The sequence below is a fragment of the Phalacrocorax carbo genome, chromosome 20, assembly GCF_963921805.1.
Source record: "Phalacrocorax carbo chromosome 20, bPhaCar2.1, whole genome shotgun sequence".
NCBI classification, from domain to species: Eukaryota; Metazoa; Chordata; class Aves; order Suliformes; family Phalacrocoracidae; genus Phalacrocorax; species Phalacrocorax carbo.
The window spans coordinates 7971625-7984833 of NC_087532.1; the positions used below are offsets into that span (position 1 = coordinate 7971625).

The 13209-nt window shown below is 56.3% G+C and overlaps 1 protein-coding gene across 1 annotated transcript in view; it reads right to left on the reverse strand.

Moving 5' to 3' along the window:
• Positions 1 to 2261: 2261 nt before the first annotated feature.
• The window catches only part of IGSF21 (immunoglobin superfamily member 21), a 45454-nt gene continuing 34506 nt past the window's right edge, over positions 2262 to 13209 (reverse strand). The window contains exons 4-10 of the mRNA XM_064470037.1: positions 7838 to 7956; positions 7514 to 7629; positions 6798 to 7245; positions 3420 to 3505; positions 2996 to 3188; positions 2860 to 2898; positions 2262 to 2524 (exon numbers count right to left, since the gene is read on the reverse strand). Coding sequence (XP_064326107.1) covers positions 2451 to 2524; positions 2860 to 2898; positions 2996 to 3188; positions 3420 to 3505; positions 6798 to 7245; positions 7514 to 7629; positions 7838 to 7956 — 1075 coding nt within the window. The 3' untranslated portion in view covers positions 2262 to 2450. The remainder of the gene's footprint in view (positions 2525 to 2859; positions 2899 to 2995; positions 3189 to 3419; positions 3506 to 6797; positions 7246 to 7513; positions 7630 to 7837; positions 7957 to 13209) is intronic.

The following is a 13209-nucleotide window of genomic DNA, read 5'->3' on the forward strand; positions in this document are numbered from 1 at the left end:
AATTGCCCCCTCCAAATTTTGCTAAAACCTTTTCAAAGTCCCCTGAAATTAGGGAACATCGATAACACTGCTCCTTGGGGTTTTCAGCTCACGTCATCCCTAAGAAGCGCGATTAATTTTTTACAAGCTAATCATATCTCTTAGGCAGGTTGTCAGACGCGGATCTGTCATCTCTCATCAATAATGAAACACCCTGAGCAGCTCTTTCCCCCTCCAGCCTCCTGCATTATTCACTGCCAGGGCCTCAAACAACAGGGTGTGTAGTAGGGGGGAGCCAGGCATTTAATTGATGTCCTTTGTAATTACCTGCAGGACGGTGGATGGGGATGGGGAGGCAGGGCTGGTAGGTGGCGGGTGAAGGATGACAGGGGCAGGAGGTGAAGGCTGGGTCCAGCAGCACATGGGAGGTTTTCTTTGGCTTGCTGCCTCGGTGGGGTGGCAGCGCCCTGCGGCCCTTGGCCTGGGGGCTCTTAGGGAAAGGAGGCAGCATCTCTGCCCAAAATGAGGAGACTCCCGGGTCCCCTCGGTCGTCTCTTTGGCTGTGCTGGTGCTGAGAAGGTCCCATCCTATAGCCTGAGCCATCACCGTGGGAGAGCTAAGCAGCCTGCCTGCACACAGAGGGGTGGATTTGGGATGCGGGGCCTCCGAGCGCACCAGTCCTCTCCCAGCTGCTAGATGGGGAGGTCACGCTGCTCTTGAGATGGCACCAAGCAGAGCGGGTTGATGGTGGCACTGCCTCTCTAATGCTCCTCATTTCCATGGTTCCAGGCTAAAACCACTACATTTGCATTTAAATGGAGGTTTGGGCGTCTGTAAATCCCCATTTTTTGAAGCGAGAAGGCCTAATGGCTGTTTAATCACGTTGGGATGAGGGCCCCTGGAGCATCTCCAATCCAGCGAGGAGGGTGAGAAGCAACTGTGTTGTGGTGGGGGGCTCTCCTGCCTGCTTAGCAGCATAGGGGTAAAGTCAGTCACACAGATTTCCCTAAAAAAATAAAGGTTCTCCTAAAACATGAAGGTTCCCTTCTCATTCAAGGAGGTGCAATGGGGCTGGAGCAGGGAAACTGGCTGGTGAGGGAGCACGATGGGAGTTCAGGCAGCTGGTCCAATGGGCTCTGGATGCTCAGATGCTGTTGCTTTGGGATGAAAGTGGAGCTGCTGATCCTCCTACATCCCCGGCAGCCCCAGTCTGTGCCCGCATTGCTGCCAGCCCAAATTATGGCGTATGGGAAGAAACTCCTGAGCCGATGCGTGCTTCTTCGGCTCCTTTGAGGCTGGGAAATCGCTCGCAGCGAGGTTGGCAACGGAGCATGGTAGGGACTGAATCTGCTTAATAATAATTAATCATAACAGTAATAATAATGCTTAGCACTCTTACGGGGCTTTGGAAAGATGAAGCGCTGCATGGTTGCTGGCTAATCCTCTAGGATTAAGAGTTCCCAGAGGAAAAGGCAGGGGAGCACCCTGTCCTCAGGCTCCTCTCCCCCAACATCTGCTCCCCAGGGATCCTGTCCTGGGGCGGGATGCTCTCAGGGCACTGTGGGGAGGGGAAGCAGCCAGGCAAACTGCTGACATCCCCCAGCGCTGGGCAGGACTGGGGCAAACCCACTTGCTTGTTGCAAAGAGCCGTCCTGCAGCAGGATTAACACCATACTGGGATGTGCCCGGCAGCACAGGGTACTGTAGGAATGGCCAGGATTTGGCCACGCTGCACTGTTATCTGTTTCCATGGTGACAATTAGCCAAGAGGGATGGCGAGGGTGACATGGACCAAACGTGGGCGCAGAGCTTTAAACCGGGCTGGTGCCTCCGTGCCGGCGCTGCCCGACGGGACGCATGCTGCCCGCTCATGTGTGAGCGCTGACATTTTGGGTCGGGAGCCGCCTGTCACTAGAGATTGACTGTCCAGCCCGGGACAAGCGTTGCGCACAGCTCCCGTCTTCCAGTAAAGCTGATTTGCCCCAACCAAGGTGCAGGGGTATAAGGCCAGTGATCCGCAGCTTTCGGGCTCCCAGCACCACCACCCATGTGTAGGACTCGTCCCCAGTGTCCCTCATTCTAGGGACACATGCAGTCCCTACCCCAGGGACATGAGACCTGGAGCAGCTCAGTGCAGTGGGAATAGTGTAAATGGATTTTTCCAGGGGAAATCTGGCCTTTGCATAATAGACACCTCCCCCCCCCCAAGGCCTCTGGGTACCCCAAAATGGTTCTGGGTACCCCAGAACTAGGCAAAACGTTAAGCACAGCCTTCTCCCAGGGGAGATTTTTCCTTTTCCTTTTAATTAAATTGTCTGAGGAAGCCAAGACACAGACAGAAAGAGACTGAGACTGTAAATAGTATAGAAAAAAAAAAGAAGAGAGCGAGAGAACTGATTGACGGAGGTGTGGATGCCAGGTGGAGCCATACGGAGGAAGAAGAGGAGGAGGAGGAAGAGGCAGGCGAAGCTTCACGTTAGCTCCAGGATCACTGTTAGGGTGAGCGCCAAAACTAGTCTGAAGCCGCAGTGGCCAGTAAGTGAACCTGGCGGGAGAAGGAAGGGGATGGGGGGTTTAGGGAGCCGCGTCTCGTCGCTTGGGTTCAAAGCAGGATGGGGTCACCACCCTTTTTTTGGGGTGGATCCCCCTCCTGTACTTGCTATGGCACTCGTGTGGGGCAGGGTGGGGGGGCAGCAGGTCAGGGATGCTGCGGGGAGCATCCACAGGGCCCCTTTTGCTGCAAGAACATCCCCGCTGCCAAGGGCATGGGCTTGGGGTGAGGGAAGGAGAGGTGGGCAAGGGCTTGCAGGGATGCCCTCTGCATGGTCCTTCCTGCCCTGGGGGGTTTTGGCTCTAAATACCAGTCCCACCACCACTTACCATTGGAGTCCTCTGTTCCTCTGGGAATATTTGGGTTTTCTAATGAGAAAGAAATAGCAGAGAGACAGTTTTACTGTGGGGGGGAAATGACTGAGGATTCGTGGAGGGAGGGGTGACCCCCGCGGTGCTGCCATACCGAAAACGATGAGCCGCGTGTGGGTGTCGGTGGAGCCCAGGGGGTTCTGGGCAGTGCAGCGGTACATGGAGCCGTTCAGCTCGGCCGGCACACGCTCCAGCACCAGCTCCTTGCCGTCGTGTTCGGCGCTGCCGTCAAGGAGCCGGCTCCCCACCCGCGTCCAGGTGAAGAGAGGCTCAGGGAAGACTTCGTTCTGTGGGGAGACGGGGGCGGCTGTGAGATGGGTGTAGGGGGTGAGTAAGCCCTGCCTCACGCCTGGAGCAAGGACAGGGTACAGCCGGAACGCCCAGAGGTGCACCAATATAGGGACCGTGATGCAACCCAAGGTGCACCAAGCCGACCCCAGAAAGTGCTGATGTGGACACAAGGTTGTCCGTTGGCACAGCATCACCCCACGGCAGTGGGGAAGGATGGGGATGCTGACCTGGAAGCCCTGCACCAAGATCCGCACGGTGTCTCCGACACGGGCTCTCGTCGGGGTCATCGTGATCTTCGGGCCTTTGGGAGCAACTGCAAAGGGACAAGAAGGGACATCAGCCGAGCGAGGGGTTCCCGGTGCCAGTGGGTGCCCTTGGCTGGGGTTAATGGTTTGATGAATGATCATGGCGAGAGGGTGGCACGGTATGTGCCAGCCAGGGGGAACTGATGGTTGCGTGATTGATGGACAGGCTGACAGACATCCAAATGATTGATAGACAGGTAGGCAAGGACCCCACAGGCAGATGAACAGGAAAACTGCGAGACTGATAGACAACTGTAATGGGATGCATTGATGGTGAAGGGCATACTTCCTAATCAAGCCCCTGTCTGCTCAGAAACGGGTCAAGAGGGGTCAGGTTGCTTTGAAGCCAGGGAGATGGGCACCTCGGAAAAGCATCCCCAGGCCAAGGTGGCCTCAGTGAGTCAAGCACAAGTGCTGTTAGCGTGGGAGACAGCCACAAAGCCTTGCTGGCACAAAATGCCAAGGACAGCCCTGTAAAGAGAAGGGAAACCCTTCTGCTACACCAGACTTGGGGTGCCCTTGCCTGGTGCGTCGAGGGGGAGGCAGTGATGCAGCCAGCCCTGGTGGGGTGACAGCACGCCGAGTCTGCTCTTTGCTCCCAGCTGGGTCGAGGTGCATGCACGTCCCTCCTCGGCCGTGGGTGGGCTGGGACAGCCCCAGGAGCTGCCTGGGCTTTGCATGGAAGGAGCCTTTTGCAGTCTTGAAGGGAAAACGGGCAGGAGGGAGGGTGTGCTTTGCCGAAAGTGGGTGTCTCATCCTTCGTAGAATCAAGCGCTGCCATGGATGGGGCAGGCTGAGCATTGACATCATCCCAGCAGGACAAAGAGTTGCCAGAAAGCACATCAGTCTGTGGTGGTGGACACTTGCCCTCGGGAAGGGCATCCACGCCCCAGGATGCTCCACACGGACACACACCGGAGACCACAGGTGTGCACCTGGACTGCAATAGCCATGAAAGATCTGGCCCTCCGGTGTTGGAGCAGGGATGATGGGCTACAGGTGAATCCTCCATGCTATGGGCTGTACCAAAGGACAGCTTTCTGTACCAAAGCAAGTGGTTTGTCTTGGTTTCAATGTGATGTTTATTGAGAGCGTATATAGTGTATATATATACTATTTATATACAGGGAGAGAGTTAATGGGGGAATCTGCTGTGATGGCGCCAAAATCCTGGGTGCGGATGGTGGTGGTGGGGCGCCCAGTGAGGTGCATAGGCTGGAGGCATCTTAGGGGATGCGGAGGGCCGTGGATTTGCGGGGGGCAGCGTGGGGTGAGCTTTGCCATTAAAGGTTTTGGAACCACTGAGGATGAAGCGACAACCCACCAAAGTCTTGGCCTCACAGGGTGCCCCAGAGTGAACACCTAAGCTGCAGAAGGTGTGAAAATGCAGGACTTTTAGGTTAATTTTTGTCTGGTTGTACGCTGGGAGGGAGCTTTAATGGTCAATGGGGAGGAACAGATAATGGAGGGCCCTCTATTAGCAAGAGAGCTGCTGCCTTCCTTGTTGACTGCTAGCCTTCCATTGGCCTCCTCATTGCCACCAACCTCCCACTAATCGAGGTGGTTGATGAGCTGAAGGAAAAGAGAAGGAGCATCAGCAGTGAGAGGCTTGTGCACTCTGAAGCCCATAACAGAGACAGGTGGAAAGACAAAGAGGCTCTCCAGGATATGGTGTATCGTTGCTGATGCAGCGAGCCAAGTGCCCAGCTTGGCCAGGAGCAAAGCCCAGTCTTCTCTACCCAGCTCGAGGGGAGGAAGCCTGGAGCAGCCTAACCATGAGGGTGCCCCGAAGCTGGGGAAATGCTGGTGGAGAGCTCAGACTATTCTAATGGGGAAGCAGGAGAAGGGAGGGAAGTCCCAGCTTTACTGGGGGCTAGTTGACCAGCCAAGGTGGGGCAAAAGTGAGGGGCCCCACTCTGTTCACCAGCTCCCATGGTGACCTGAGGAGCTTCTGCTTTTCTAGGGTCCCGGGCATCCTGGGAGCCAACGGAGCAGCCCTGGCCTCAATCCCACCACCCTATCACAGCTGGGGCCTCATCAGCCCCGCAGGCTGCCCCTATGCAGGGCCCAACCTGGCCCCTCACCAGCAGTCCTCTCTGGGATGAGTCGGGTTGTGATGGCCAACAAGGGTCATATCATATCCTTGGGTCTCCTGGGACTGGGTATAGATGGATGGAGGTGATGCCACTATGGGATGAAGGTGTCTCCCCCTGCCCCAACATGACCCCAGTCCAGAGGAGCTCCTCCCTCCCAGCCCCTCCCAGAGTTACACCCCATAGGAGGCAACATTAAGGGGCTACCAACATCCTCACCTGCCCTGCAGGCAGTCAAGGCAAAGACCCACCAAACACCAGGTCGCCCAACAGAGCCCCCACCCCCACCTTTAACACCCCCCTCCCTGCTCATTCCTACACCCAGCACAGCCCTGGCTCCGCCCAAACTCAGCCCCTTGTTGTCCCCCCACCCCGGTCCTATGCCTCCTCCCTATGTGCACACACCACTCCTTTCTCATGGAGGGACCTTCTCCCAGCACAGCACCCCCCCAAAAAATCTAGGGTTGTGCCCATATTACCCCGTGCTTCTGACATCACTGCCTTGTGATACCCCAGTAACCTCGATTCCCCCCTTACCAGCCCCACACATCACCCCAAACCCCCACTGCCTGGTTCAACAGCCCCTCCTAACCCCTGCCCTATATCGATCCGGCAAACCCCACCCTACAGCATCCCCCATGGCTGGGGAGCCCTCAGCACCCCCCTCTGCAGGGCCCGGCCTTGCTCCTCTTTATGGGGCACCCTGAGGCTATGAGGACCTGGTGGGCAGCAGCCCCACGCACGAGGGGCTCGGCACAGCATAGACCCCAGGACACCCCCCACCAAGCACCCCTGCTGCTAGCACCCAACCCTGTTGTGCCCCCACCCCAAAACTGCCCTTGCCCTCCTGCTCCCTGGAGCCCCTCCTGCCCCACACAGCTGCCCCACGTTCTGTCTCCTCTACAACACACAACAAACCCCTTCTCTTGCCTGATGGTCCCCCCAAAACCCACTGCCCTCACCTCTACTTTTGTGGAGGTCTGGCATCACGCCTCCTATGATTGCGCACCCCTACCTGGCACCCCGCTTTGGCCCGCGGGTGCCTGAAAACCCCCAAAAGAAAAGCAAAAGTGCAAAAAGTGAAAAAAAAGCAAAAAAAATAAAAAAAAAAGAAAAGGAAAAAAAGCAAAAGCTTTGCAAAAAAAAGAGGCAAAAAGTACAAAAAAGCCAAGAAACCCCCCAACCCAGCCGCGGCGGCCGTGCTTACCGAGCGTCACCTCGGACTGCATGGGCATGGAGAGCGCCGGGTGCTTCACCTCGCAGCTGAAGAGCGCCTCGTTGTCGATTTGGGGGTTCAGGGTCCAGGTGAGGGTGGCCCGCGCCTCCACCGTCCCGTCGCTGACGGGCGCGTGCGTGTGGCGGAAATAGTAGATGGGCTCCGCCACGTGCACCCATCGTGGGAATTCCCGGCTCACCACCGTTTCGGGGATGGTTTCGGTGGCAGCACCCCGCTCGGCCGCCAGCCCTCGCGGGGGGTCTGCCGTGGCCAGGGGTCGCCCGCCTCCCGCCTCCCCTTCGGCCGCCAGTGATTTTGGCACCTTAGTGTCATCCAGGTCACGGTGAAGGAGGTTACGGGGTGCCCAGCTCCCGGCGCCGGCCGGCAGCTCGGGCAGCGGGGTGGCCTCGATGGGCTCCCCGTCCCGCTTGAAGTACACCTGCATGGGGACAAAAGGGACGGTGAGCGCGGTGGGGACAGCCACCACCCCGGACATCCCCAGCATCCCATTCTCTTGGGTAGCTTTGGGTGGAGCTCCTTCCCCAGGTCCCCACGGAAAGATGCTGCAGGGCAAGACTCGGGTAGCAGGCAGCTATTTGCCTTATTTTGCCTCCAAAAGCAGCACGTATGTATTATATATTTTTATATATTTTTTTTATGTTTGCTTCATAGATATATACAAAAGATAAAACCCCCTGGGGACTCACCAGCGGGGCGGGCTTGCCACCGGAGACCACACACACCAGGGTGAAGTTCTGTGCCTGGTAGCGGCTGAAGGGCGCCGGCGTGTCGGCAGCGAGCACCGAGATGGACGTCGGAGGAGCTGCCGAGAGCCGGGGCGGTAGCGTGGCATCTTCGACACCCACCCATCACCATCCTCATGCCCATCCTCATCCTTGTCCCATCCCCATCCCCATCCTCGTCCCCATCCCCGGGGATGGGAAAATGAGCCAAATCCCTGTTGTGCCCCCAACCCAGAGACCCCACAGCCCTTTCCCCTCCGGTCCCACCCAGCCGGGAACTTCACTCACCCATCACATTGAGGAATACGTTCCCGGAGGCCAGGACCACTTTCTCCCGTGTGGCTCGGTCATAGATCCCCACATGACACTCATAGGGACCGTTGTCCGAAATGCGAACCTCGGGGAGGCTGGGGAGGAAGGACAGGGCTCACCACTTGCTCCCCCTCCATCCCGACCCCATTCTCCTGGGGGATGCGGCGGTCGGCATCCGGATATCAAGGCGTCGGATGGGGTTGCTTTTTGCCGGTGATGGGGATCGATAAACTATTAATAACTGCAAAGGCTGCAGGAGAGAGCTGTGTAATGCGATTTAGCAGCTGGAGTTTACTGGCACTGACAGCTCCTCGGGAGGGTAAGTAATTGCATTATTGAAAGGAGAAGCGTATGGGAGGTAAAGGCACCGCCGAGAGCGAAAACCCGCGAAGCATGGACATCGAGCGCCTGCGAAACGCTGCTGCTAAAGACTCGGCACTGGATGCTACAGACCTCTTGGGCGATGTAACGGCTGTAGCAAAGCGTGGCGGATAGAAAGCATCAAAAGCCCAAACTCCAAGCAAACCCAGAGCATGCTTCGATCGATCTATTGTCTGGATTCTTTTTATATATATATATAAAACAGGAGAGGAAGAGATGTGCAAAAGGATCAGTGCTGCTGGAGGTGGAAAAGCTCACACTGGCTGCAAAGAAGCCACTCTGTTGGTCCAGCAGCATCACCCCACCTTGCGTAGTCGGCAGCATCCCACCTCACTGTCCAGCAGCATCACCCCTCCTCACTGTCCCACAGCATCATCCCTCCTCACTGTCCAGCAGCATCATCCCTCCTCACCAGAAGCACCATCCCTCCTCACTGTCCAGCAGCATCATCCCACCTCACTGTCCAGCAGCATCACCCCTCCTCACTGTCCCACAGCATCATCCCTCCTCACTGTCCAGCAGCATCATCCCTCCTCACCAGAAGCACCATCCCTCCTCACTGTCCAGCAGCATCATCCCACCTCGCTGTCCCACAGCATCATCCCTCCTCACCAGAAGCACCATCCCTCCTCACCAGCAGCATCATCCCACCTCACCAGCAGCATCATCCCTCCTCACTGTCCAGCAGCATCATCCCACCTCACCATCCCACAGCATCATCCCACCTCACCATCCCACAGCACCATCCCTCCTCACTGTCCAGCAGCATCATCCCTCCTCACCGTCCCACAGCATCATCCCTCCTCACTGTCCAGCAGCATCATCCCACCTCACCATCCCACAGCACCATCCCTCCTCACTGTCCAGCAGCATCATCCCTCCTCACCGTCCCACAGCATCATCCCTCCTCACCGTCCCACAGCATCATCCCTCCTCACTGTCCAGCAGCATCATCCCTCCTCACCGTCCCACAGCACCATCCCTCCTCACTGTCCAGCAGCATCATCCCTCCTCACCGTCCCACAGCACCATCCCTCCTCACTGTCCAGCAGCATCATCCCACCTCACCATCCCACAGCATCATCCCACCTCACCATCCCACAGCACCATCCCTCCTCACTGTCCAGCAGCATCATCCCTCCTCACCGTCCCACAGCATCATCCCTCCTCACTGTCCAGCAGCATCATCCCACCTCGCCGTCCCACAGCATCATCCCTCCTCACCGTCCCACAGCATCATCCCTCCTCACCATCCCACAGCATCATCCCTCCTCACCGTCCCACAGCATCATCCCTCCTCACCGTCCAGCAGCATCATCCCACCTCACCGTCCCACAGCATCATCCCTCCTCACCGTCCCACAGCATCATCCCTCCTCACTGTCCAGCAGCATCATCCCTCCTCACCGTCCCACAGCATCATCCCTCCTCACCGTCCAGCAGCATCATCCCTCCTCATTGTCCAGCAGCATCATCCCTCCTCACCATCCCACAGCATCATCCCTCCTCACTGTCCAGCAGCATCATCCCACCTCACCATCCCACAGCATCATCCCTCCTCACCATCCCACAGCATCATCCCTCCTCACCGTCCCACAGCATCATCCCTCCTCACTGTCCAGCAGCATCATCCCACCTCGCCGTCCCACAGCATCATCCCTCCTCACCGTCCCACAGCATCATCCCACCTCACCGTCCCACAGCATCATCCCACCTCACCGTCCCACAGCATCATCCCTCCTCACCGTCCAGCAGCATCATCCCTCCTCATTGTCCAGCAGCATCATCCCTCCTCACCATCCCACAGCATCATCCCTCCTCACTGTCCAGCAGCATCATCCCACCTCGCCGTCCCACAGCATCATCCCTCCTCACCGTCCCACAGCATCATCCCTCCTCACCGTCCCACAGCATCATCCCTCCTCACCGTCCCACAGCATCATCCCTCCTCACTGTCCAGCAGCATCATCCCACCTCACCAGCAACATCCCACCACAGCATTAAGGACGGGGACAATTCCCACACGGAGCAACCAGTAAGACACCTCCAGCTTAAAAAACCCCACTTTTCTGGCTACACCCAGGCATGTACCTCACGGGGCTTCCCCGGCCAGGGAGGAAACACAATGCTGGGTTGCCGAACCCTTTCCGAAGGCCCCTGGCTGTTTTCCCGTGCCTCCTCACCGTGCGAGCCCCCTGCCGGCACAAACAAGCCCCCATCGAAGCGAACAGTCGCTTGGCAGCTCCTTTTAACGGCCACGACGCTTTCATCTAAGTCTCCGCCATCTGTTGCAGCCTCTAATTACCCACGCACGGAATGGGAAATCATCCACACCCTTCGTTAGCGGCACGCAGGAGCGGTGCCGGCGGTTTCGGTCCCCGCCAAGCTGGGGACACTCTCAATCCCGACGGCTGCCCCTCGCTGCAAGGGACAAGCCCTTTGGGTTTGTACATGGATTTGGGTATAAAATGGTCCTAACTGGGTCAGTCTGAGGCTTCCGCAATTGGTAGGGACCAGAGAGCGGAGACCAGCCCTGCAAAGCCAAAACGCTTCCCGTCGTGTCCTTTGTGCCCTCTAAGCATGCTGGAAATGAAGAAAAAAAAAAAAAGATATTCATAAAGCAGTGCCTTACTTGACAAGGGTGCATTTTTAATCAGAGGAGGGGAAAAAAATCCAGGGTTGGATATCTCCCGGCTTTTCTCTTCAGATCTGAGCAGGCGGCGTTCAAAGCCAGTATGAAAAGAGGCAGCCCCGGCAGCCCTCTGCGCTGCACAGATAAGAGCCGCGCCGCCCGGGATAACGCTCCGTGGGACGGCACCGACGTGACCGTGCCATTAAAAAGATTTTAAAAAGCTGAAAATGCAGAAGGGTATAATGAAAGGGAAAGAAAACCAGAGTGGAAACAGCCGGAAAGTGACTGACCCATCATCAAACCCTTCCCAATATTGCTCTTCTTCCTCACCAGAGCCCAAAATAAGGCAGGAATCCCCCCCCACCAAAAAAACCATCAAGCCAGTGATTCAGAAAACAAGCTCTTTTCAGATTCTCCAAGAAATATCTCCTTTCTCCCCAGGCATATCGCTGTTTTCCTCTGAAAACAACCGCGTGAAAAGACTTTTACCACGAACATCCCCAGCTCCACGGATGATTTGCGGGCGCCGTGCTGACGGTTGCTGATGCTTTTAAGTGCTTGGTCCTAGGGCGGCGAAATTTTCTGCTCACAAATTCTATTAGTTCTACAATATGTGGTGAAAGGGAGAAAAACGGCGGTTTCTGAGCCAAAAAACCCAATCTGCTTTGCCTCGCCAGGATGGTGCGATGTCCTTGTCCCTTGCTCAAGGGATGCTCGTGGTTGGGATGGCTCACGCCGTGCACAGGGGGATCTTTTATTCTGGTTTAATTCCCTGATTTTCCTGGTGCTACCTGCTAGAGGAAAGCATTGGCCAAACCCAGCGGCGAGGGAAACTGCTGGGTTTATGGCAGGAAAGCAAGGCTGTCGAGTTAGGGAATGTGTAATCCATTCGTGAAGCCGCCAAAACATTCTCTAAACAATAATTAGTCGTGTCAGAAATTTGTACAACATCCGAGGAGCAGCTGAGCGGAGCCTGTGCGACATGGGAAAACAGAACTCAAGGAGTGGAGCAGCCCCAGAGCATCTCCTGAACATCCCCCTGAGCAACCTCTGATCATCGCCTGAGCAGCCTCTGAGCACCCCCTGATCCTCCTGAGCACCCCCTGAGCATCCTCCTAAGCACCCCTGATCCTCCTGAGCACCCCCTGATCCTCCTCCTAAGCACCCCTGATCCTCCTGAGCACCCCCTGAACATCCTCCTAAGCACCCCTGATCCTCCTGAGCACCCCCTGAGCATCCTCCTAAGCACCCCTGATCTTCCTGAGCACCCCCTGGTCTGCCTAAGCACCCCTGAGTATCTTCCTGAGCATTGCCTGAGCAACCCCTGATCCTCCTGAGCACCCCTGAGCATCCTCCTAAGCACCCCCTGATCTTCCTGAGCACCCCTGATCTTCCTGAGCACCCCTGATCCTCCTGAGCACCCCTGAGCATCCTCCTAAGCACCCCCTGATCTTCCTGAGCACCCCTGATCTTCCTGAGCACCCCCGATCCTCCTGAGCACCCCTGAGCAACCCCCTAAGCACCCCCTGATCTTCCTAAGCACCCCCTGATCTTCCTGAGCACCCCTGAGTATCTTCCTGAGCATCCTCTGAGCAACCCCTGATCCTCCTGAGCACCCCCTGAGCATCCTCCTGAGCACCCCCCGAGTATCTTCCTGAGCATCCTCTGAGCATGCCCTGAGCAGCCTCTCATCACTGCTTGAGCAACCCCTGAGCATGGCCTAAGCATCCCCCTGAGCACCCTGAGCATTGCCTGACCTTCCTGAGCGTCATCTGAGCATCCTCTGAGCAACCCCTGAACATCTGCTAACCATCCCCTGAGCAAGCCCTGTGCATCCTCCTGAGAAACCCTTGAGCATCCTGAGCAACCTCTGAGCATCTCCTAAGCAACCCCTGATCACCTCCTCTCCAGCCCTGCTTTCCTGCTTTTTCTCCACTCAAAATTCACATTTATTCCCATGCAGACACCTAAAACAATTGCTCTTGCTTATAAAAAAAAAGCTCTTAATGTAGCAGAAAAAACAGCAAAAATACCCCAAAAAGTCCAAACTCTAAAGAACTAGAAAGAATTTCACACTTGCACGCGTGCGCACCTAATGGGACGAGCCATGCCGAGCCCTTTCCAACCTGTACACGGACGTTTGCAGGTGCAAAGCATCACATCACCTTGAGAAAATGACTGTATTTTCCCCACCATATAGAGAACTTTTATTACCCCATGCTGGAGAAAAATGAGCTTTGGAATCCAATTAGCAAATTCTAATCTAAAAAAGAAACAAAGGGAAAAAAAAATGTGAAAAATAAATACATCACCTGAGCCTTTTTTTGCCTTGAATT